Here is a 25167-nt window from a genome sequence, read left to right on the forward strand (position 1 = left end):
CTTCTGAAGTTCAGCTGCTTATCCAAGCTTGCAGAAGCTGGATTAGTAATGCTGAGATCAATTCAGACCGTGACCAGCCAATACGTTAATAATTCCCTTCTACACTGAATGATTAGTTACTTTCAACATAATTAAAAATTTGTATTTTAACACAATCCTGGTATGAAAACAAGCTCAAGAGAGAGAAGCTAGGAAAGTTGTGAGGCTAACATGCTTTTGGTAGAGTTTCTTTAATTACACTCAAACCCAGTTGAGTTTTCAAGGGAAAACTAATTCTGGAAGAATGTAAATAATGCAATTAAGTGCTCTTCTAAATGAGAACCATGCTGCACCTGCATTCTTAATAGCTAAAAAAAATTATGCCATTGTATTCAATTTCAGTTGAATTGAAATTGAGATACTTCTTAAAAAAATGCAACTTGTTCAATTTCCTTTTCTTAAGGTAATAGAGATTCTAATTTTTTTATCCAGTGAACAACTGTTAACCTTAAGGCTCATTAATGACTGCCAAACCCCTTTATCATCAACCTAGTTCTGTAGATCACCTGCAGAGCACTTATCTTGACTGACCCTGCAGACTGCCAGAAGTCCACAGGCCTCAGTGAATGACATACAGAGGTAGAGAACATCGTCTTGAAAACCAAACCACACCTTTTGTTTAGCCTTCCTAGATAACCTGTGATTTTAAAGACTGCACAAATCACTTAACAACATATTTTGAAAAAATGCAATCATCTACATTGCAAACATTCTCATTAAAACAACTCTCTGAGTGCCTTTATTTATAAGGGAAAATAAATGTACATAACGGTTGTTAGAGGCAATATCTGCTGCATGCACATTTTTACAAATACATTACACACAATTGTAAACATCATAACACTAAGAAACAAATAATTTTAATATGTTTTTAATATAATCAAGAAAGTAAAGAAACTTTTGAATCCTTAACAATCTAGTTTAAGAATGTTTACATACTAGTGTTTTTTAATTGTACATTGGTAGTGATTATTTTTTCTAAGGAAAACAGTATGTCCATGTACTCGGCACTCGTACAGTATTAGCTCTAGGTCAGGAATCCGAAATCCTGAAAAGTAAGAAAAAGAATTAGCTGTTGGTATGATATAACATTAAATACTTAAAATATGGAAAAGGTATAAAATATATTAGAAAACAGATATTATTATGTTGCTATACTTTTTAATATCTTTCAAAATAGTTGAATGCTTTGAAATTAAATCCTGAAGTCTGTCCTTAGTTTCACTGAGAGGTTTTTTTCTATGTGAGATTAAGGGATTTCCCCCAGGAATTCAGTTTACGTCTCAGTATCTATTTGACAGGTAGTTGAATCAATTCTTCCTGACATATACTTATCATCATTGGAAACTTTCCAAACTGTTTACAAATCTGGGATATTCTCCATTTCTTGCTGCCTGAAACACCTCAGTGTTCTCTGTTCTAGGAACTGAGTACCTACTTCTATTCACTTCATCTGAAGTTGCATTTATTTAACACATCTGGGAGAAGCTTGTCTGTGGAAATCTAAGTTGGCTACACTGTTAACAGCTTTCTGAAACTACTTCTCAACAAAAATATTGTGGCCTATTTGTATAAAAGTAAACTAATTTAGATGTAGATAATGATTAAAAATATTAAATAAATACCTCCTTAGCGAAAATCCACTGATCTCCTTCCATTGCGTGGCTGAAAGACAAATATTCAATAGAGCTCTATAAAACTAACTCGATTCAGTAACAAAGCCCCACACAGCTTGGTACGTGTAGAAATTGGTAAACTTCCGAGTTCTGTCAATGTCATCTTCCTTAAAGATAAACCTGAGACCACTTATTGTTTAATGCATATCCACCTCTGGAGAACATACAGTAAAATTTACTACATATAGACTGAAGAATGCATTATGCCTATCTTGTATGATTTTATAAGAGGAGAAAGCCACAAGAAGTCACTCTAAGAAGCCATTATCCCTCATTCTTTCTGCATTTTCTTAACATGTGGTTTCAGGTTTGCTGTTATTGCATTGTAAGTGTTTGTTGCAATTCATAAACCAATATATGTCACTCTCAGTTTTATTTTTTGACTGTGTGCTTTAACATAGGCAAGGAGTTTCTCCGTTTTCACTGTGGTCATTTTCAGAAATATTTTAGACTACTTGGACTTAATACAATTTCTACTAAATCTGATAAAAAATTTCTTACTGAGCTTAATAAGGATTTGCTTTTTACTCTGTCATTGTGAATGCACCGATGTTAGTATTACCCAACTTTAAAGATTCAAGCATGATACATAAGAAATTTAACTACACAAACTTGCAGTCTTTTCATTAGAATCACAGAATCATTTAGGTTGGAAAAGACCTTTAAGATCATCGAGTCCAACCGTAGTAACTTTCTTATTCAAAGCCATTAGCCACTTTCTTATTTAAATAGAAAAAAACATTAACCAAAACCAAGAGAGTTATTATTAAGTGTGACTTGCCATCTTTAACTTGCTAAATTGTGCTAAAATGGAGTAAAAAGGCTCTATGACATAAAAGATGAACACAGTAGTTTTGTTCTCATGAGAATTTTTATCTAGTTTCTAACCCTACTGGTCAAATTACAAGGAAAATGGGGAACGCAGGCTCAGTAGCAGTTTTGATACAGTGTGTAAGCATGGCATTGTATTTATATCACATGCAAATGTACCGTGTTGAACAATGCTTTAGAACAATTGTCCAAGATGCTGTGTTTTCTATAACTTTCTCTGAGAATTACAGACATAATAACTTATTAAGGCATTGCATGGTATCATGTATACATTATTTGTTGTACATATTAATGTACATTATTTGTTGTACATAATAATGTTGTACATATTAATAAATATTAATATATGTACAAAGACTCCCTACTATTACTTTATTTTAATCTAAGAAAATGGAGCAGATCTTGAGTAGTACTATATGGTGGAATGCTCTTACTGAAAATGTTTCCTCCATCACAGTAATTCTTAACATAATTCACTCTTTTCTCTACTTTTTGTTTTGTAACACCACAAAAAGAAAAAAAAAAGTGTTAAACAAACCATACCCTGTAGAAAAAGTAGCCTCTGCTTTGAATCCCTCCAGGCCCTTGAAGTTCTTCCTGAAAAAAAGTATTTTAAATCATAGAATGGTTTGGGTCGGAAGGGACCTTAAAGATCATCCAGTTCCAACCCCCCCTGCTACAGGCAGGGACACCTTCCACCAGACCAGGCTGCTCAGAGCCCCATCCAGCCTGGCCTTGAACACTGCCAGGGATGGGGCATCCACAGCTGCTCTGGGCAACTTGTTGCAGTGTCTCACCACCCTCACAGTAAAGAATTTCTTCCTAATAATTAATCTAAATCTACCCTATTTCAGTTTCATCATATCTACTCTTGTAAATTAATGCATATAGATAATGCATTTTTTATATACATATTAAAAGTATTACTTCAGTACTACCACACAGTCTTGCCCCTTAACAAGACACAACCCAGACACAACCAGAGTGTCTTCATGGTAGCAGAATCTCTACAAAGTAGAGTTGGTCTGCACCTCACGGAAGGACAACAATGCAAAGCTTAAATATCAGAAATACATTGCCATTGGAGTGTCTTATGGTATTTATATTTCATTATTTTTCTACTTTTTCTATTCAATACATGAACAAAAATAAAACCAGGACCAAAACAGGCAGCTGTTGCAAGTTAAAGGAATTGATCTAGAGCATAAAAGGAAATCAAGTGTGCAATTACTAATATGGAATTGTGATTTATGTTAATATGTTATTCTCTGCTTACAGCTAAGCACTTCTTAAAGACTACATAGTTTTCTTGTTTGATTTTATGACAGGTTGGTATTAGAAAACAACTGAAGCTAAAATCTGTATTCATTGTTACACCCACCTTCTAAACTTCCAAGGGTTTGGAGATGTTAAAAAAAATACATGCTGTAATATATGTGCATGTATATTCACAAATCTGCATGTGTGTGTATATATATATATATATATATACACACAGACATACATATTCTTGAAGAAGTATGGTTATTTAAAGTTTATTTTAATGCCTGTCCTCTACAAGTTATCTTGTTCAGTCTCTTGGGTGGACTTGCTAACAAAATGCTCGTGTCTTCTTTCTTAGATCCTATTTTATCAGTCAAGATGCAACTCAAGAGGAATCAAATTCATGACAAAATCTGGTGTCAGCCCAAACTGGGCTGAGTGAATAAATTTAATAAAACGCATTTCCTTCTTCACCTATCCACCTTTTCAATTCCTTATCTGATTGGAAAGAGGTGGGTGTGTTTATGTACAACAGGTTCTGGTTTTCTTCCCAGTGAGAAAAAAAAAAAAAATAAATCAGCAAGCTAACCATTTCTAAAGCACGTTCTGTGACACCAGAGTCAGATAGTCCAACCAAAGGTGGGCAGCCCACAGGAACATAGGGGCTTCCTGCTCCATGGGGGATCGGAGTTCCTCTGCACATCTCAGGCAGGGTTGCTCCGGTCCTCTGCTGGCTTTAAAGTTTACCCATGCTATCTCCCTATCAGCCCATCTGGTAGAGTCTCTTGGAAAGAAATATTTATAGCTTTCTCACAGTCATGGAATAATTGCAATAATCTGCCATCAATAATAAAAGTATTTCAGTGGTTTTGTAATTATCTATGGCCCTCAGCAATAACATTTGGATAGGGTTTTAAACTCATACTAAAATATACTGAAATCTGCCATATAAACAAATATGATAAGTGTAATAGGGATGAATTTCAAAGATTTATTATAACATTAAAATAAATAAGGTGCATGCAAAAATACAAAACCCAAAAGAGTCTGCAAAGGCAACTGAGTCCACAAGATGTGAGCGCTTTGTAAAGGTCTGGTGTTTATGGGCTATACAGGAATAAATAACATCTTTAACAAGGTGACTGGCATTCACAGCAGGAATTGACAACAGGAAATCAAAAAAGTTGCTTTCTATAAAATGCAATTCAATTTAGAGCTGTTTTCATTGTTTCTTTAGATCTACATGAATATTTTTAAATGGCTATATTCCGTAAGTGACAGCCATGCCATTACTTTTCTTGGCTTCAGCTGTATAGAAGAAAATGTATGCAAGTACATATTTAATATTATGCATGTCTTCATTGGGATTTAATGAGCTCTTCACTTTGTAGGTCTAAATGCCTATCTTTTGCCTGCATATAGGTCCAATAGCATAAATACAGTTCACATCAAATTCATCACGAGGTAAATTTTACCCCATATTTTCCTTTCAGATATGTAGCAGGTTACATTTTCTTAACAATTTTAGTCCATGAGAAGAAGTACAAACTCTTTAAGTTCTTATATGTGGCCAGGTTCTGTCACTGGATAAGAAAAATGTGATTCAGGGCATATAGTTGGGATTATGCAATGATCCAAAGAGAAGGGCAGAAAGCTGGCATAAATAATCATAGGATTAAGAGTTCAGTGAAAATTTGGGAGTTAACAACACAGCCTTTATCTGGATTGAAAAAGGAAAAATCCTACTTATGGGGATGCTAATATCCGAGTTTTAAGTATCGCATTTGTAGACCTAATTGAACTTGTGTGTCAGTGAATATTAAGATATTGATAAGAATCAGATAAGAAATCACATCAACGTATCTAAGGAACAACCAAGCCGAAGTCAATGTGAAACAGCAAGAATCTGGGTCTTAGACTGTAGTATACTATATTATACAGGAATCTTCGGTGTTCTTATAGAGAAGGATTCTTATATCTCAGACTGCATTTTTCTCTCCATAGCTGTATTAAGGAAGTGGACATTAGTAGCCATCTGCTTTTTTATTTTTGAACTTCTAAGTTGCATTTGCAGCAAATATACCAAGTTTTTTATGATAGCTTAGAAATAATGGTGCTGTTTCTCTCTATGCAAAACTTTTGTTCCAAAACACACTACTGTTCTATTGAAAATTAATTCCATTGAGAACTTCATCTGCACCTTGTTAAACGGTAAAATTGCCTATAAATTACTTTAATAAGTCATAAATAATATGCATTTAGGGAGTAAATATGGTTTGAATTCCAAACAGGGAAAACAAGGAACTCCCTAGAAGATATAACTCAACTGCAATATAATGGTACAAATAAATTTCAATGTATTTTTATTTTTATGAAATAATTAACAGATCCATTTTGATACATACGCTCTGTGTTCTACCACTGTTCTGTTTTAAGGTATATTACTTCAGTGTTTTCTTGGTTTAAATGTTAAATATCAGCAGGATTATTTTTCACTAATTAAATAATAGAAACCCCTCATGTTTCTAATGAAAATACACTAGTGTGATATTAAATCATGAAAATAAAAGTATTATGAGCAGAAAGGCCCACAAGGACATTTTTAGAAGAGCTAATGAATCACAAAGTGTGAGAATGCAAGCATGCAGAGTTTAAGATTACATACGTCCACTTTGTATCTCTTCAGTCTTCTCTCATTAAGCTGGGGAACGAGTTGCAGTAAAGGATGCAGGACAGACGACTGAGAGGACACGAACACACACACATGAGCAACAATGAAATTCAGACCTTATGATGCAAAAAAAGTCTCTTCCTGCAGTATTGGCTTATAGACCAAACAAGACAAAAAAGGACTGAATATGTTAATTAAGAAAGTTATTTTTTTAACATTCTGACTTGACGACAAACAGGTACCAACATTTGTATTTACACTATGAATGTGATGCACAGAGTGATGGAGGGAAAAGCTATGCAGCCTCACCTTTACTCACTGAAAGTTCAGAACTGTTTACAGACTTTTTGCCCAGGCAAATGCAATTATTCAGACTCTGATCAGCCTCTGTGTGTGGTAGAGAGAATATTTCCATACAGTACTCCTACTGACATTTCTACGATTGTCTACAATGGAACTTAGCAGCTTCAGTCTCCATTGTACTGAAAAGTTCATTTGTCTTCAAAATAAATCACAGCAAGAAAAATTAATGTGTTTTTTTTTCTTCTAGAAAATACTGTGCAGAAGGGATCCATTCTCAAGTAAAATTTGTAACCATGGCACTGGTCATTCTACCTAAAAAACAAGCCACAATCATGAAATTCCTTGTGTTCAACAAGACTTTAAACTTGCAGACAGCCTTGTTAAGCACAGTGGCATCGTGTACAGTGTTAAGTACCCCTCTGGTAAAACACAACCACGTGGGCTTGCGGAGAGAGGTCCAAGCAAGAAACAAAGTAGAACAATCTAAGTTTGCTCAACCAATTTAAACCTTCAACTCATGTAAACATAATTTAAAAAATAATGCATTTTTGATACAGTACTTCTTAGAAAAGTAGCACAATGAAGAGAATTTTAAAATACGGAATAACTAATTAAAGTGTTAATGTACTTAATAAGTAAAATGAACTTGCCAACTTGGAGCTAATTTTGCTCTGTCAGCCTAAGATAGGCAATATGACATAATATATAAAAAAGTGTAAGTCTGACATGAGTGGAGGAGTTAAAAGGCATCCCAGCTGGCCACTTGGGCTCTGTCTTGCAGTCAGTGGAGAGAGGTTAATAAAGACAGGAAATTATGGATCTCACCTAGGTTAGTATCTGAGAACTGGGCTAGAAAATAGTCAACTAAACAGCTAAACTAGAGGGAGTGAGAAAGTGGTAATCACTGCAGGCAGGCAGAGGCAAAAAGGTATTCAGCATAGGGACAAAGCGGGGTGCAGTAATCTCTTCAGCAGGAGCAGCAGCAGAAATCACTCATTTCACTGTGCCCTGATTACCATTAAAACTTCCAGAGCAGCTGTGTCATGAAAAGACTGACACCATTATCAGCAATGTCACTTTCTAGGAAATATATCACGTATTTCTGATTAAATGTAAAGACCAAGGCAAAAATGGATATTAACATATAATAATGACTGTTAAGAAATGAGAAAACATGAATATATTTAACTTTCTCAAAATCCTATGATGCACAGAAAAAGCACGTAGATGCACAGAAATAACAGATTATACTTGCACTTTAGAAGCAGGAATGGATCACATGTAGTTTATTTGTTGGTTTATGAGAATGTTTTTATAGCAACAATATTGGACTATTTTTAAAATCATATTTTTCATTTAAAATACAATCCAAAGTCTGAGTGAGACAAATACTATTTTGCCTGATACATATTTATGGCATGCACAAATAGATACAATTTAATTAATTAATAAAAAAGTCATTGAGGGTTCTTAGCATTTATGGTCATGTTCTCAGCTTCTATAAATCTGCATTGTTTCACTGCACATGTTATGTTCTAGTACCAGAAAAAAAGCATTTGATCTTATTCTTAAATGTTGAAACTACAAGATTAAGATGCAACTGGGATCCCATTAAGGTTTGGTTGGGTTTTTTTACACCTTGACAGTACTGATGATCCTCTCCCACATTCTTAAGAGATGTTCTGTAACTTAAACATGAATCTCCCAGTTCTGAGCTTGCTATTCATTTGGAGAGACTACTGCAAAAAGGAACATCACCTCGTTTTTATGTACAAGCATACATGTACTCACAAGGAGGTGCTATGCCACTTACCATGATGTCTGAGTTGCCTGAGTCATGAGTCTTAGAATAATGAAATAAGAACTGTTCAAAAAAATTAAAAGTGTCATTTTACTACAAAACAGGGCGAGGGTGTTATGGTTTTCTTGACAATTTTAGTGTGATCGTAAAAACATACATAGAAATCTTACCCTTTTGGTGTTGTCTTTTTCATCTAAATCCTGTGGGAATAATCAGTAGAGAGGCTTTTATTTGTTTGGTTTTTTTAAAAAAAAAAAGAACAATGAACAATTTTGATTACTTTATAAACTTTTCAGTAATGGATTGGAATATCATCCTCCCTTAATAGACATATTACATTTGTCTGTTTGTCTAATATTGACATTTACTTGTCAATGTAATTACTCTTTTCTATAATTAAAAGAATTTACAGAACTAACAGAGTTACAGAAAAAACTCTGTAGAGAGCATTGATTACTCTCCACTAGAAGAGCAGTTGTGTTTAGTAGATGCTCTTTTGTATATCCCTAGACTCTCCTAAGTAGATTTCTTTCTCCATTGAGAGCTCATAGTTTTTCTAACCCAGAGCAATAAAACCACCTAAAACCTTGTATCCAGCCTGGAGATTATTTTCCAAATATTGGAGTCTCCCTGTTATCTTTAATAGGTGTTGGATTAAGACACATAGCATTTCAAAGTAAAAAAATTATAGTTTTACTTCCAGGACTGAGTGACACTTCAGATACTGGGTCCTCAGAATTCATTGTAGACACTAGCACACTGAGAGATCAGGCTTCAGAAATGCTACTGGTCTTTCATGTGTGTTACCTGTGGTTTCTGGAGAAATCCGATTACCAGAAAGCAGAGTTCTTCCAGTATACTGGATGTCTAATGCAAAGAAAACACGAACTCAGGCATCACGCTTCCAACCCTACTACATACAACAAACAGTATCAAAATAATCAAGTAACCTCTGTCTGACTCACCTGAGGCTGAGAATCTGTGGACAGGTAGGCAGAACATGCATCGTCTATCTGTAAAAGTTCACACAGTCCTTTTTTAAGAAGTCAGATTAATAAAAACAAGTGAACTATTTATATTTTCAGAAACAGTTCAGTGCAGCTAAAAGCATGGTAAGCTTGTCCACCATAAGGAATCCTTATAGATACATTCAGGAAATACTTCGCATTCAAGGAGGAAAAAAAAGGCCTTAACCACATAAAAAATTACACTTGCTTAATCTGAACAAACACCTATATATCTGTGTCCTTTATTGTCTTACCTGCCTCATGCCCCTCTTATTTGTAACCTTCTCAGACTAAGTCATATTTTAAATTATGGTTTTAAGCACCTGGGGTATGGACTATAAACGTAAATCTCTTCTGTGATATTTTTGGATTATACAAAACTGTGAAGAAAATGACAAAACTAAAGGAAGTGATTCAATGAGCTGTCCTCAAACACAACTCTTCCAACTGTATTCCAGCATCTTGAGTGATTATGAGAGGTGCCAGCACATCTTATGTATGTCAGTCCTTTTGTGTGAGTCACCAAGCAACCAACACCCAAGTTTTGCACTAATTTCTTTGTCAAACGGAGAGCCTTACAAGGTTTTGTTTAAAGGAGGTGGTTCCCAGATCACAGTACTAGTAAGAGATATATAAAATATATTTCAAGGGAACTTAAAAGGAACTGTGGAAGAAGCCATTGCTGGTGAACTTAGATGTGTCAGCACAGAATGGAACGTGACACACAGAGACACAAACCCAAAACAAACAAATCCACAAACCAAGAAGTCCCAACTCCCATTTCATCTGGATCAAACTCATGTCCATTTAGCTCTACATCTTATCTCCAAAAACCACCAAATGTCAACACCCAGGGAAGAGCCTAAGACAAGATCAGCACCCGAGTAAAACCCATGCTCTCCAACCACCAGCAATCTGTAGTGCAAGCATTCCGAGTTGGAAGTAGATCTTTGTAACAAAGCTCAGTGGATTTATGTGCTGTGAATGTCACCAATCTCTCTCTGAACCACTGTGGCAAGGTTTTCCTAAATACTGCATGAAATACCTCTTCTGTTTGTCTTAAGCAGCCTTTTCAAGGCTGTCTTCATTCCGTGCTAGCATAACCTTGTCTTCGAAGAAGTAATGAGTAAATGATTGCTACCCATCCCCTCCGTACTGCCCATAACCTTGTATGGACAGTTGATCACAATCTTCTTCTGTTGTCTCTTTTCCAAGATGAAAGAATCACATAATACTGAATCATTTTTATTGGTGTTATTAATTGAGAAGGGAGAAGAAATGGAATAAAGGGTATTTGAATTAATGGAAGTAATATTACCAGTGCTGAAAGCCTGAAGTATTCTGTGAGGAAAAGAAAAAATCCTCAGTATTTCAACGAAAGTTTAATAATAATGAAAAAAAGAGGCTTAACTTTTCATTATATAAATTTAAAATTGTATCAAGAGTAACCTCCATTGGTATGCACCGTTGGGGTTTTTCCCATTAAATATTTGACACTGTTAGTCCAGTTGCCAAAAAGCTTTGCCAGTCATCTTGTTCACAAACTGCATTAAAAAAAAAAAAAAAAAGTGTCTTCTGCGGTTTTTTTTGGAATAAAGAGTAGGCAATGCAATGGGTCTTATGATTTTACTATAGGTTAAAAGCCCTAAACAGTGCTCTTTAACGATGAAAACATTACATAAAAAAAGCAATAAACAAATAACATTTATCTATCTGAGTACTTCAGGACAAGAAATGATTTATTTCTCTAGAGACAATCTATGAGAAAGCATTAGCAGAGACAGCGGGAAAGGTATTAGCTCACAGAATTACCCTTTCAAACAGTTTTTATTGGTAACACATCCTCCTTATTCACTTCATCTTGCGTTTGTTTGTCTCTGGGTGTATTATTTCAGCTACACTGCTTTCAGAGTAAGGAAACGTAGAGGGAGAAATCAGCAGTGAACGAGATACACTACGCTGAAGTAATTTTGGAAGCCTACATTAAAAATTTACTGTTCCTTCTTAATGAGGGATTTTTTTGGTTTTGATTTTTATTGGTTTATTTGCTTGGGTTTTAGTTGGTGGCGACTCTCAGAGAACTACCATAAATCCGTAGCAGGACAAGCCAGAGATTGCTTTGTGTTCAACACAACACAAGGCAAAGCTTCTCTCAGCTAAAACCTGCATGGGCAAAGCAAGGGCTGAGGAAAAGCCACAGCTTCTGTTAATTTATTTTTTAAAAGGAATTAAAAAGAAGAGCGGTTTCTATCCTTCTTGATGCATCATCTCCGTAGTTTCCTCTCCTCTCTCAGAAACGTGGCTTGAAGGTAGGAGCTTGCGTAGTGTTTGGGGTTGCTTAAGTAACAAAGAAACAAAAGGATGTGAGTCAAGTAAAGGAACATTATACTTAGTTACAAAGTTCCCATATTTAGAAAATCGAGAGTCATTCCTGGAAAATACTACCTTCATTTAGAGGCAGGGCTTCTCCTGAATGATCCACTAGTAAAGTAATGAACAGGGAAGAACCGATTCTTTTCACTCCAAGAAACTGTGGTGAACCAGTACGATTTTGTAGTCAGGTTGGTTTAGGGTATATAGCTATGCATCTAATTCTCTTTCCTGAGACTATCTCCAGTCCTGCATCATTCCTCCTGTAATAGTAAGTTTTATATCACTTATATTACATAATTTTACACAGAATTTAGTATCTGCATTTTTTCTTGACCAAAACCAACATGAACTTTGCCTTTCTTTCCAGTCGCCCTAGGGCCAAATTCTGTTACAACTAGTAAATCTCAGCAATAAATGCAGAAATGTATAAAACAGCATTACTAATCCAGAATGTAAATAACTTGTTTCCAAAAATTCCTTATAACTATCAGGATCTTACTTCCCAAGAGACTACTTTCTCCCAGGAGGTAAATATTACCAGGACTTATTCAAATGCCAGTCTAGAAATATATTAGGTTTTGAGTCGATACTTCCAATATGAACTCAGGGGAGCTGACAGTAGGGAAGTGTCTCCTGTAATGGCCTCAATAGGAAGAAATTTACTCCCTGCATCTGTACCCTTAGTTTGTCACTTGCTTTCTAATGTTATCAGAAGCTACAAAATTAAATGTCAACAGAATACTTGGTTACAGCAACACTAAAGCATGTGAATTGCAGGCTAAATCCTCTCTGTGTTATGTCCTGCCACTCCATTTGTTCCAAAAGGACAGGGAAGACCCCACGTTAACCTGTGTCATATCCTACAGTCAAAACAAATGTTCATTTCAAAGATGGGAATGGAAGTTATGATAGCAAACAGTAGCAAAATGTTAGAGGGGCTAACTGACACGGTACATTATCCTTTAACTAGTAAAAGAGAGGCTGGAATAGGATTAAATACAGTGTCCCAGCCCTGTGTGCAGAACAGAAGCAGCAAGAGGTAGGACTGGATGAACTGAAATAATTCCTGCATATCACGTACAGACTATAAAACTACCGGATGGGACCCTGTGTTGCTTCCAGGGACAGTAACTGCGTGGTCATTGACAGTTAAATGACAAGTGTTATCAAACATAGCTCTCCATTGAACCACAGCAGTCTTTTCCTGGAATGACACGTCAACACCTAGCCTCAACTTCCTGCTGGAACAACCATTCAGAAAATCTGGAAAACAAGATGTTTCACCTCATCGCTGATGTCAGGATAGGAGACATACAGGAGAAGAAGGACTGGAAGAAGCAGCACCTGAACTCCATGCAAGGGAAATACTGAAGAGTGAGATGTGACCGTAGCAAGGATGGGCACAGAAGAAATGGGAGCATACACTAGGGCAGATGATGCTTACCTCTTTCCACAGCTGCAAATCCTCATCTGCCTCAAGTGCCTGAGATGGCATTGGTGCACCTAGAAGCACAAACCGTGCTTAGCAACACTGCCCAACAAAGGTAACTTGTGTAACCATGCTGTGTCAGTCATTTAAATAAACACTCTGAATACAATATACCACCTAGTACGCTTATTAACTGTGAAGTCTGAGAGCTGCGTCGTTCAAGGAAGTCTGCTGCCCTGCATGTTGTGGGGTTTGTCCAATCGTTTCTGCCTGCTCTAAGTTAGCAACACAGCAGGAGGCTTCATCACAAGTTCACAGCAGATACGGACGCTCACACCTCTTAGCAATAGACAGTGTGGAAGTTACTCAGGTTTCACCGAGGGTCAGACTACCATTAGTCTGTTCTCGGTAGTTAAGTGCAGGCAAGAAATTTTGCATGGCAGCTCTTGAACGTTAAGATCTGCTCAGCAAAACACATTCCAGCACCCACAACCTCAAGTTTTCTGAGAACTTGACTCGCCTCCAGCACATGTATTGCAAGTTGAGGATCTGGATTCTACCTCTTGCTTTCTTGTATTTACATAGCACATGTTTAACTCTTTGATTGTAATGTACACTTGCACATGAATGATGCCTGTGATATGAAGATGGTGGTTTTGAGAAAGTAGTAAGACACTACATGTGTAACTGGCTTTATTTCCTCTGTTTGGCATATGTGATGTGATGGAGATCAGTCTCTTAGGGGACAAAACATGGTATTAATTGCATAATGCTGCAGAGATGCCATGCTTGGCTTGGGGGCAGCTCCTTTCTCCATCTCTGCCCACCCAGGCTGCAGACCTGGAAGCCAGTGTCTCTGGGTCCCTCTCAATTCAACACCCAGAATATCCACCTTTCCACATTATTATTTTATCTGGCAGTATATTTCTAATGGTGATGTATTATTAGAGTTTCTGTAAATAATAGAAATAAGCATAACTGAATCGTGAGTACACTAGACACGACGCAAGTGTATCAGTGAAGGGACATGTAACTCACCTGGGAGGGAGACAGGTGCTGGAGAGGCTGGTGCTTTACCTGTACACTCCTAGCACTGCAGGAAACCCTACGAAGTCATCTATTTATCCTCCTGCCCAAAGCTGCTGCCCACGAGCCATTCCTAACCAGTTTATACACTGTTCTTAAAGACCTCAGATTAATAGATATTTTATAACCTCCCAGACAATCTATAATTACCTGTTGTCACATTTTTTCAAAGAATTGAACCAAATCAAACAACAACAACAAAAAAAACAAAACAAAAAACCCCCACCAAAACCACAAAAGTGAAGGTAGACTTAGCTAGAATGGCCAAGTAAGCAAGGTATGAATACCCCTCATCTCCATTTGTTTTACATATATCACTAATAACAATAATTGCAACACTAGTTAGTTCCAGGCATTAAGGGGTTCATTTCAAAACTGTTATTGTGGTACTGGTACAAACTTAAGGTAACTAATTATTCTGGATGCTTGTTTTCCCCAAAAAATAATCAGATTATTTTCACACTGTGTAGAAGTGAGGTATTTTTTACATCTCTGAGACGTTCACATAACAAAAAAACTGCTTTCTAAAGAAAAATTTGCTTCTTCAGATGTTTGTTTTAGTTCAAGGAAAAACACTAAATAAATTAAAGGTGTTAAAATTCTCTTACTCCAATCTGAATATACTAGTTTAAGAATAGAAAGCAAAGTATGCCTGGGACTGGCATCTTGGTTGCAAAGAAAGGAACTGGGCAACACTTCAAATTAACACACTTTCCCCATTAAACCTTTGCTCACCCATCTCTGAGTGCTGCTTCTGCCATTGCCTGGCTCACAAAGCTTCCAGTAGAAGAAATCCAATAGTCTGTAAAGCTTAGGGCAGCAGGCAAGAAACCCTGAATATTACAGTTTGCTTGGGTTTGGTTTTGAGGTTTATTTCACCTGAAGTGTATACTTTTGGACAGAGGAGATGCAATTATTTCACTAGCTCCTACCTAAGTATCCTTAACCCTTCTCCACTTATTCACAACACTCTTATTCCGTGTGCAGTCTCATCTGTTTTGTGCTCAAACTTAGGACTATGCTCCTCCCAGTGCCAAGTGGTGTCCCCTTCATCACCCCATCCAGAACAGTGCTGCAGTCCTTACAGGGCTTCATTCATTTACATACACACACACCAGCATGCACAGGGAAAAAGTAAGTTATTTTGTAATATACACAAAAGAACCATAGCAGGGAGAAAAAAAAAAAAGGGAAAAAAAGAGTGTTATTGAGGAAAGGAACATGGAAGAGGAAATCCTCCTACAAAATTGACACTGTCCATGACATGTTCATCTCTTATCCTTCAATTCAGCCAACTTCTAAAACCTAAACTTCCAAGGCAGCAGAATTCCAGACGCACAGTTTCAGTCACTTTTCAACCTGGGATTCACTTCTTATATCTTCTTCCCTCCAATGCACAAGCTCCTGGCAATCATTTCTATAAGAACAACGCCGAAATACTGTGTGCCATGGCCTTTCCTTGCCCTCCTTTTCCTTCCCTCCACTCTTCCACATCCCCAAAATTTATTTTTAACAGAATATTAAGTATACTGTATTTAGATTTGTCTGATTCGTGATATCAAAAACCCAAAACAGATCAGAACAAAAACTCCTGATGAAAGCAATTTACACACATATAATACAAACAAAACAAATATTCCTTGCACAGGAACTGATTTTGTAATGTTACTTCACAAGCTGCAAGTAGCTAATCTATCTGGAGTGGGAAAACAGAACAGAAAAGAAAAGAGAGTGTTTTGTTAGAAAGCCCATTAGCTACGCTCCTGTCGCAATCGCCCCCTGCTACAAAAATAGCAACTTTCAGGTGTGAGACATTTTAAACTAAATCAAGATAATCAAGCTCTAAGCCTAAAGCAACTCAGCAGCTCTACCCTTTCCCACTCAACCCCACCCCCAGGGATTCTTCATGCAATAAATATTATTTCGGGTCAGACTAGGTGACTTCCAGAGGGTCCTAAATTTTAGTACAAGCCTGTGATATATCTCATTTCCCTTCTCTTAGCTTTTAAATCAAAGTAGACTACATTTAAAATTAAATCGCTTTTAAGAAGAGCTACTTCGCCGAGTTGCTGGTGTGTATTTTGCCAGGACAGGGTAATCTTCCCGGGACAGAGGAAGAAGCCCCCCCCAGACCAATCCCCGAAACCGTGCCCAGCAGCTCCAACCTCCTGTGCCAGCCCCGCACGGGACCCCGGCCCAGCGGCAGCGGCTCGCTTTGCAGCCCCCCCTCCCCCCCCCCCAAACAAAATCTGCAGAGCTGGCGGTGCAGGAAGGGGCGGCGGGGAGGGTGCTTCTCACCTTTGCAAGCAGACATGGAGGAGGCGAGGAGAAGCAGCAGCAGCAGCGGGGACCCCGGCAGCGCCCCGCCGTCCCCTGCCTTCCTCGGGCTGCGCCGGGGGGTGGCTGCGGGCGGCTGCTGGCAGAGGCCGGCCATGCCCGCGGTGTCCCCCGCGCTGCCTGCCAGCCACTCTTCTGGGCATGCCCTCGCTCCCTGCCCAAACTTTTTAAATCTCCCTGACACGTGGACGAGCATCACCTCGCCTCGGGGAGGGCGCGACAGCCGCCCTGCCCCCTCCCGGCGGCCCCCCCGGGCAGACCCGGCTCCTCCTCCGCCGGGCAGCTCGGCCCCGCTCCCCCGGGGGGCACACGGGCTGTAACCCCGGCTGGGGCGGCGGGTGGGACACCGAGGAGAGAGCCTGCAGCCTGCCCAGCCCGTCGTTAAACCCCCTCCTTAAGAAAAAGGCCGTGTGTGAAAACACGCGTGTCTCAGACACCCAGCGCCCGGCAGCAGGAGGGGCTGCTCCGCCCTGCCAGCCCCGGCGGCCCAGGGCAATGGAATGGGGGTGGCCAAGGGGAGCGTTCAGAGACTGTCCTAGCCCAGCGTGGGGGGGAACAGAGGCACGATTTAAAATGGGGACATCTCACAGAGATTTGCCCCCAACTAGCTGAGCCTGGGAGTAAAAACGCATTGAGCTCGCATGCGGGAGAAGGCATCGGTGGCTGGGATGTGGGGCTCTGCGGACATGCACCTGCCTGCCCTGGGACCCGCCGATCGCTGAGTTTTCCGAAGGAGCCCCGCTGCAGGGGTGTGCCTGCTTCCCGACTTTCCCTATGCCCTGAAAACACAAACACAAAATGCCACACCATGAAATAGAACTCATTAAAATCCTAATGCTCTGCTTAGCAAGGCATTTTACTTAAAATACAGCTGCAGACCTTGCTCCCAGGTGTTATGCCTGTAGATAAGCAAAGCAACTACATGATATTATAAGATATTCAAAAGCACACAGACCCCAAATCTGTAAAGACTCTTGGGCAGCTTAGTCCAGCCATCCCTGAAACACAGCGAGCCCTGGCCCACCAGACCTGGTACCCTCGTCTGCCGGTGCCTCTCACTGCCCACAGAATGCTCGGGCTGGTGCTGACCTGCTCCCCACACCCAGCCCAGTAGCAGGATCCAACTTTCTCCAAAGGTGTGTGTCCAACTGTCTCTGCTCTTTGACCATTTTCTCCAGAGGGATCCTGCCCAACTGAGGTGCTGCTCCAATGCCAAGATGCTACGGAGAGCACTTCAGGCCAGCATCTCCCAATTTACAGTCTGTCTTTATGATTTGTTTCCTCTTTTTCTATTCACTCCTATTTTTTCGCTTGGTTGCTTTTTTTCTGACTTTCAAAGGAAATATTACATCCATGGTCCAGCAGTGAGACAATGGTAAAATATTAGAGATTGTTATTTTCCAAAACAACATTCAGTTCTTTTTGACCATTTCAGTGGGTTTTGGCTGCGGGGTGAACGATGGGTGGTAGAATAAAGCTGCCTGACAAAAGCAGTGGCTGTTACTGTGAAACAAAAGATAAATTTAATTTATAACCACAGCGTTGCTGTCTGCTCTTTGCCTTTACCCTTATCAGTTGTATGTGCTACAAATTGTGCTCTGCCACCCTGATGCTTTGACAGGCCATCAAAATTTTGAAAGCTTTACCAAGCAGCATGATAAGATGCTATAAAATTCTTTTAGTAATAGAAGTATCTTCTCTACCAGATTCAGTAGCAAAGCTTTCCTTAACACGACCGGGAATAGAGCTAACCCTTGTGCCAATGGAAAGCCAGTTATCAGACCAGTACATAAATTAAAGCAGCCTGTATTTTGTATATTTTATTGTATTTATATCTACCTAATTAAAAGAGTTGTTTCAAAACAATCCAAATCAAAGAACAGCATTTGGTTCTGGTTTCTATTAATAAAAAGAGAAGACATTTATTCAGAAGACATTATTATAAATGGGAGGTCATCAGTACTGAAAGGTATCTCCCTAATCTGTCTTGATTCAAATGCATGAATCGGTGTCCTGAGCCTTGGCCTAAGGATTTAATTTGTTATGCATTGTAATTACTATCTTCCTGTTAAATATTTAATAGATTGTGACATAAGATAAATTAGAGTCTTTTATAATTTGAGAGTGAGATACCTGTAAACATTCTGCACCTGTTAAATAGTACAGTGCTTTAAGAATATTGAAAAAAAGATATATCTTGAGCTTTCTTCTCAGTTGAAAGAGTTCTGGTTAGCCCAGAAATTGCATTTTTGTGCAGTGTGTTTTAATACTGCAGACTGAAAGATTTTGCTGAGTCTGCTCACACAAAAATATATTAAAAGATATTTTTAGGATGGTGAGAAAATTTTGCAGGTAGAAAAATTTTGGTCTTCTGTTTACTAGAAAAAAAACCAAACAAAACCAACAAACACCATTTAATAATTTTTTCTAGGCTTGGATTTGTATTGCTCCATAGTCTTTCATCTGAAACCTGAATTTTGTTTTCAGCAGATTCCTGTTAATGGGCAAAAGCAGTAGCCATTAAACATGCAGTGCTTTTTGTGCCATGAGTTGCATTATCTGAATTCTGACTGAAGCAGGTTACTGTCTTCCAGTGCTTCCAACCCAGTATGAAAGGCATTTCATTTTAGATTATGCCTTTTTAGTAAGAGTATCAGTGTAATTTTGTATTTTCTGATATATCAGTAAACCGATTTGGGCATAACTGTAATCCTCCTAGCCATATACTAGAAAAAACAATATAACTTTAAACAAAAAAGTACATTTGCACTAAGCCTGATCTCAAGTTTATACGAAGACAATATTTCAACTGAAATCTGTGTGAATTTTGAAAGAGCGAATTCTCTTGCAAAAGCTTGAATCTCAGTTTATAGGTTTACATAGCTTATGGTGGTTACCTTTGCACAAGGAACTCACTGAAACGCAAGTAAGCGTTCTTGTAAACAGGAGAAAAACCACATCTTTCTCCACTGTATCTGTTTTTGTTTTGTTTTAATTGCTTGATGAAATTAATGTTACACTATTGCAGGAACAAAGCACATCCTCATTAAACGAATAGCTTGGAGGATGTTTTGGATGCTGCAATTAGCTTCTTTGAAATATTTATATTCTTCCTAATGTTGCTTCAATAAATGTTAATTATGGCTAGTGGAAAGGAAATCAAACAGCTGAGTATGTGAAAACACCATCTTCTCCATCTTCAGCAAAGGCAAGGTCAGGAGGTATGTCACTGAATTCACTTGCTGTGTAGACGCACACACAGCCTGTGAAGAGGTCAATGCATATGTTTTTTCTATGACTTTAATAAAAATGATGAGAAATCATTCCATGTATATCTGAATGTAAGCACTAGGAAAGCCTTTATCTGTACTGCACTTTCTTCACTGATATATTCCAGACTTCCTGGAGAATGCTTGAAATGGATCGGTGTGTGCAAGCACGCTGATGTCTCTCACAACTTCAGATCTCTCCTCCTTCTGTGCAATTAAGAAGTTGCGTACATGGATTTTCTTCTTACTTGTTTATGTTCTAGGGAATTAAACTTTGTGGAGAAAAGCATCAATAATTAATTAACGCCTGCTCAGATATTGCACTTCTTCAAGACATTCTCCACATATGTTACTGACCAATAGTGCACGTAAAGTTTATATCAGAACACAAAAAGATCCACAAAAGAAAAGTGACTGGAGAGTCAATTAAAGAATCAGCATCTCTGAACAGGCTTTTATTCCAGCGTTGACTTAACACAAAAAGATACTCACTCAGTAGAAGCCTTTAGGGATATCTCCCTACAAATAGGAATTAAATAATAAAACCCAGGCTGTATAAGGCATGATAGGTCCTGTATTTTCTCAGAATATTCTTTTTGTGTTTTATCCCAGACAATGCCTCAGCTCCTCCTTTATGAATAAGTAAAATTTAAATGACCTTAGGAGCCTCTAATGAACTAGTGAGGGAACTTACGTGAACTACTGGAAATGAGCACAGAAACCTCAGCCCCGGGCTAAGAGAGACTCCACGAGGGAACAGCGATGGGACTGGTTGCAGCAGATGTTCAGGACTCCCTTCAAAAGTCCCAGAATGTTTTGTATAAAAAGCCCTGGTATGCAAGAGACATGTTTGAGCCCTTTAATGACTAAAGAAAATTTGCTCAAGATGACAGTGACCAAACTCAGCAAAAACATAATAATCTTTCCAGAATGGTAGGTACCTATTTACATGCGGGCTGAATTTGGCTCACTGTATAGGGAGGCTGATGTCTCCTTGTCTCAGACACACAGCATGGGCACTAACTGTCCTCATACCTTTAGCTTGCAAGGAACCCTTAGAGATAGGATAGGAGCTCTCTGAATTTAATCTCTGCATTTCTTGTAGTCTCAGCAAAAGATCCATTTTCCTATGTGAAAAGTAATGCACGTGGAAGAAAATAACCCTTATTGTACCTATGCAGCAACAGGCAGTATGCTATCCACCGTCATATAGAAAAGAGATACCAGAATCATCATAGACCGTTCTACACAGATACCAGCTCATTTCTCAGCCAAGTTAAAAACAGTGAAATAGGATGTTATGAATTACTGGGAAAAAAATACTATTACTACTACTATAATCATAAAGATGTGGCAAAAAAAAAAAAAAGAAAAAAAAAAAGAGGAAAACCTTATGATAAAAAACACTAACTTCTCAGCCTTTGCACAAGGCTCTAGTGCTTTCAATGTGGATTACTGCAATTGTAATCCCATCGTTCCTTCCAGATGAAAATGCAGAGAATTGTAGTAAGTTCAGTGCAAGTTTGAAAAGTTTGGGACTCTTCAGCATGGAAATCTGAAACTTAGAGAGGGATGCAATATAGGTCTATAAACATATATGTAGATGTGAACAATGTGAAAAAAGTTGAAAAAAAGTTTACACACAGAATTTACAGAATTTTTACAGAATTACTGTAACTAAGTCTTGCAATAAGACCTAGAAGCCATGACTCCTCATCTCATTTATTATATCCTGAGTTGTTCCTGAGTCAGTCCCAGGGAAATAAAAATCTCTGTGTTCCATTAGACACCCTTTGCCTAGTCCATAGTATTTAATCTCTATCTTTGAAGTAAGCAGATTTCATAAGAAATACACTTAGCAGAATGGTGTCATTTTTATGGACTTGCGTTTGTTTTATAGGTGGAACTGGTCACAGATAATAAATCTTTCCCATGTCATTCACACCATTTTCCAAATTTTCCACCAACGTTCCTCATTAATTCTATACAAAACATGGGCCTGGAACCAGAATGGTTTATTTCCTTTACGAAGTCCTGACAATTGTACTAAAAATGTAAATTTCTGTTCAAAGGAAAGCAATAATCGTCTACTATCATTACTATATAGGAAGTGTGGTCACATAAATTGCTTTTAAAAAGGCTAATCTTCAAGATACTTCCATCTCACTTTTCTCTAAAACACATGAAAATATATCAGTGGCTGTGATGTTTACATTTATCTGGGGAAACAAGATTTTGAGCACCCTGTCAATTATTCACACACAATTAATAAAATAATAACATCTCAACATCACTTTCAGAATCTACAGGTCTTTTAACTAAAAAGACCTTAAGCAAGAAAGAAGCAAAGATGGATGAGTAGTGACACTTAGAAAATGTCATCCTGCCTTCCCATGGCTGTGAGATGACTTGGTTTTGCAATGGGATCACTTCTCTTTTAAAAAAAAGGCAAACTAATGTGACCTTGCAATGGTTTAGTCTAATTTATTCACAGTATGTACATAAATCCAACTGGAAGTAAGGCAATCTGAAAATTTTGCTTGTAAAATGCCAATATATTTTGCCAGAAGTTTTGAACTCCCATTGGCTTCTAGAAAAAAATATAGTGCAGGGCTAAATTTGATATATTGTCTAAAACCATAGGTTTCCTCCCAGCTTGCTAATGAGGTATAGCTAATTCCAGCTGCAGGAAATTTCTTTGCATAGATCTAAAATGTATGCATTTGCTTGGAAGTCTGAAGGAAAAGACCCTAAGGAAATCATTTAGAAAAATGCACTAAAAACCCCTGAATCTCTTCCAGCCTGAATCGTTCAGAGATTCTCTGTCTAAAGCGTTAAGCAATGGGTTCTCAGTGATCTGCTGCTTGCCCTATATACCTGTTCACTGTCCTTCTAAGACCAGAGCACTCAGCACGTGTCAATTTTACTTAGAAATAATACTTGTTAATGGAGAAAGCAAAAGAATTAATAGATTTTGTTATGTCAAAATAATGGTAAACAAAAATAAATTCTAGCAATTTCTTCGTTTTTCTTCCAGCACCACAAAGCTGCTCTTACTCTAGGTTAATCATCGAGGCAGCTTACCTGATGGGATGTTATTTCTGGACAGAGCCTGCAATTTTTTTATTATACTGTCCACTGAATGCAGAAGAATGCTCAAAACCATCAGTAGAGACTTCGCCCTCCAAATCTCAAAACTCAAGAAATAAGACAATGGAATTCTCAGCAAGGATTATTTAACAAATATTACTAGATAGGAATCTGTGTAGGAGTTAAAAGACTACAGCACACTTCTCTCTGCAGAAGATGGCTTACCACTTCTGCGTACATTGGCACAAAAGGGAGATGTAAAGGTTAGTTTCAGGCTTGCCCTGGGCTGAGCACAGTTTTGCAAAATAAAGTGATGCAGCCTTTCCCAAGTGAAAAAGTGAATACAAAACACTGCTAAATCAAAATGGAAACCCTATGCAATTTTTCTGCAGTAAGAAAATTGGGACAGAAAACAGCGAACTTTTTGAATCAGGCCCAAATCTACTTTTAAATTACTGTACTATGGTTTTACATTCTGGAGATACCAGCATTAAAAGGACCTACCTTTGAGATTAAAGTCCTCAGTATTACTCTTCTTAGTTACAACCACCCATAAAAAGCCATAAAAATTTCAGTCAGGAAAATTCAAACTTATGTATGCTGTCTGAAATCTATGTATACTTATTAAGGAACCGACAATCTCTTTCCAATAATTTTTGATGCAACATCATTCAAGGTTAAAGCACAGCAAAGTTTATCTGAGCTTGAATCACTATGTAAATTAATGGGATGCTTGAAAATAGGAGTTCAAATAATAACAGTGCTCAGTGACATATAATCATGTTTCTTTTGTCCTTTCTGGGCAATCTTGTAATAACACATAATAACACTGTGAGCAACCATCAGCCCCATCGGGAGTGACCATGAGTTGATGCTTCTGAGCTTCGCTTTTGCTGGGCTTGTTTTCACTTGTGGCAGATTTTTACTGACAGATCAACTGAATCTCATTACTTCAAGGAGTCATGCTTCGGGAAGTGAACACCTTGAAATGTCATGACCTTTCCATGACAAGAAAAAATGTCACCAAAGAAAAGGCAACGGAAGTGAGAGACTGAGGATCACAATTAATGAAAATACATTCATTGCACTACAATATAGTAATAGACTTTTCAATGGAAATGCAATTTCCAGTCGAATAGTTGAATTTAAAAGAAGAGAGATGTGCAGAATTATGTGCACCGCTGTATCAGTTGATTAGTCCCTGGTGAAAGAGCAGCTATTGCCCTGTTACTCTGGTTTGACACAGGTGGAGCAGCAAAATAATGGAGCTACACTAACTTTAAGCTGATATAACAGATGATGAGGCCCAATCGGTTGTTAACATATTCTGATCTGGAAATTTTTATTTTTAAGCTATTCTTCAGTGTGTGTCAGGGCTGGAGAGCTAACATTTCACCAGACATACATGACCTGACAGCTCCCAACGTTGATCCCTTGTGTTAAACATTCTGAATCTAGAGACAGCTTCTGACTTTTGAAAATATTTAAAAGTGAAAGATTTTTCAGGAGCTCTGTTGGCATGAACCACACAGTTATGCTGAGGAGAGGTATCAGTGGAGTTATCTGAATTTATATTAGCTGAAGTTTTGCTCCAGACTATCTCAATTCCTGGTGGCTCAGGGCTGAGCTTTGTATACAATAATCTATGTAGAGTTATCTCTATATGCGTATGCAATATTTCATGCTGCATATAGAGGGTTTGTATTTTTTTTTTTTTTGTATGGTAGAGGTTTTGTAGAATTTTGTACATAGAATATTGCATCTGCATATAGAATTTTGCTCCATCTTTCTCCCAAGTAGCCACAGAAATTTTTGAGCTGACGCAGCAAAGTAAAGGAGCACCAGCAGTGACTTTCCTTAGTGGCCAACACCAGCTCTGACATCTCAGGCTGGAATTTGCAGCAGGCGACTCAAAGCTGACCAAGGTGCTGGGCCAGATAGCTGAGGGCAAGGACAGCTATGGGGTAAACTGCCCTGTATTATGAAACCAGC

At 38.1% G+C, this 25167-nt stretch overlaps 1 protein-coding gene across 2 annotated transcripts; it reads right to left on the bottom strand.

Moving 5' to 3' along the window:
- Positions 1-782: 782 nt before the first annotated feature.
- Positions 783-17191, bottom strand: NMU (neuromedin U). Of its 2 annotated transcripts, XM_055698212.1 has the most exons (10): positions 16778-17191; positions 13409-13467; positions 9550-9597; positions 9392-9451; positions 8755-8784; positions 8597-8647; positions 6475-6549; positions 3090-3143; positions 1665-1704; positions 783-1087 (listed from the first exon to the last, which is right to left on the bottom strand). In XM_055698212.1, exons 1-9 carry the CDS (start codon positions 17010-17012, stop codon positions 1669-1671), a joined length of 648 nt encoding a protein of 215 aa, XP_055554187.1. In that variant the 5' UTR covers positions 17013-17191; the 3' UTR covers positions 783-1087; positions 1665-1668. The 2 variants fall into 2 exon arrangements, with proteins under 2 accessions (XP_055554187.1, XP_055554192.1); XM_055698217.1 differs by lacking the exon at positions 8597-8647.
- Between the last annotated feature and the right edge of the window lie 7976 nt (positions 17192-25167).

Source organism: Falco cherrug, chromosome 1 (genome assembly GCF_023634085.1).
Source record: "Falco cherrug isolate bFalChe1 chromosome 1, bFalChe1.pri, whole genome shotgun sequence".
In the NCBI taxonomy this organism is placed as follows: Eukaryota; Metazoa; Chordata; class Aves; order Falconiformes; family Falconidae; genus Falco; species Falco cherrug.

Bases quoted from the DNA above. Each gene is read 5' to 3' on its own strand.
- NMU (XM_055698212.1), bottom strand. From the start codon at position 17,012: ATGCTCGTCCACGTGTCAGGGAGATTTAAAAAGTTTGGGCAGGGAGCG. The intron at 13,468-16,777 runs GTGAGAAGCACC...TTGTGCTTCTAG, and splicing joins CTCCATGTCTGCTTGCAAAG to GTGCACCAATGCCATCTCAG. The intron at 1,705-3,089 runs GTATGGTTTGTT...TTTGTCTTTCAG, and splicing joins GAGGCTACTTTTTCTACAGG to CCACGCAATGGAAGGAGATC.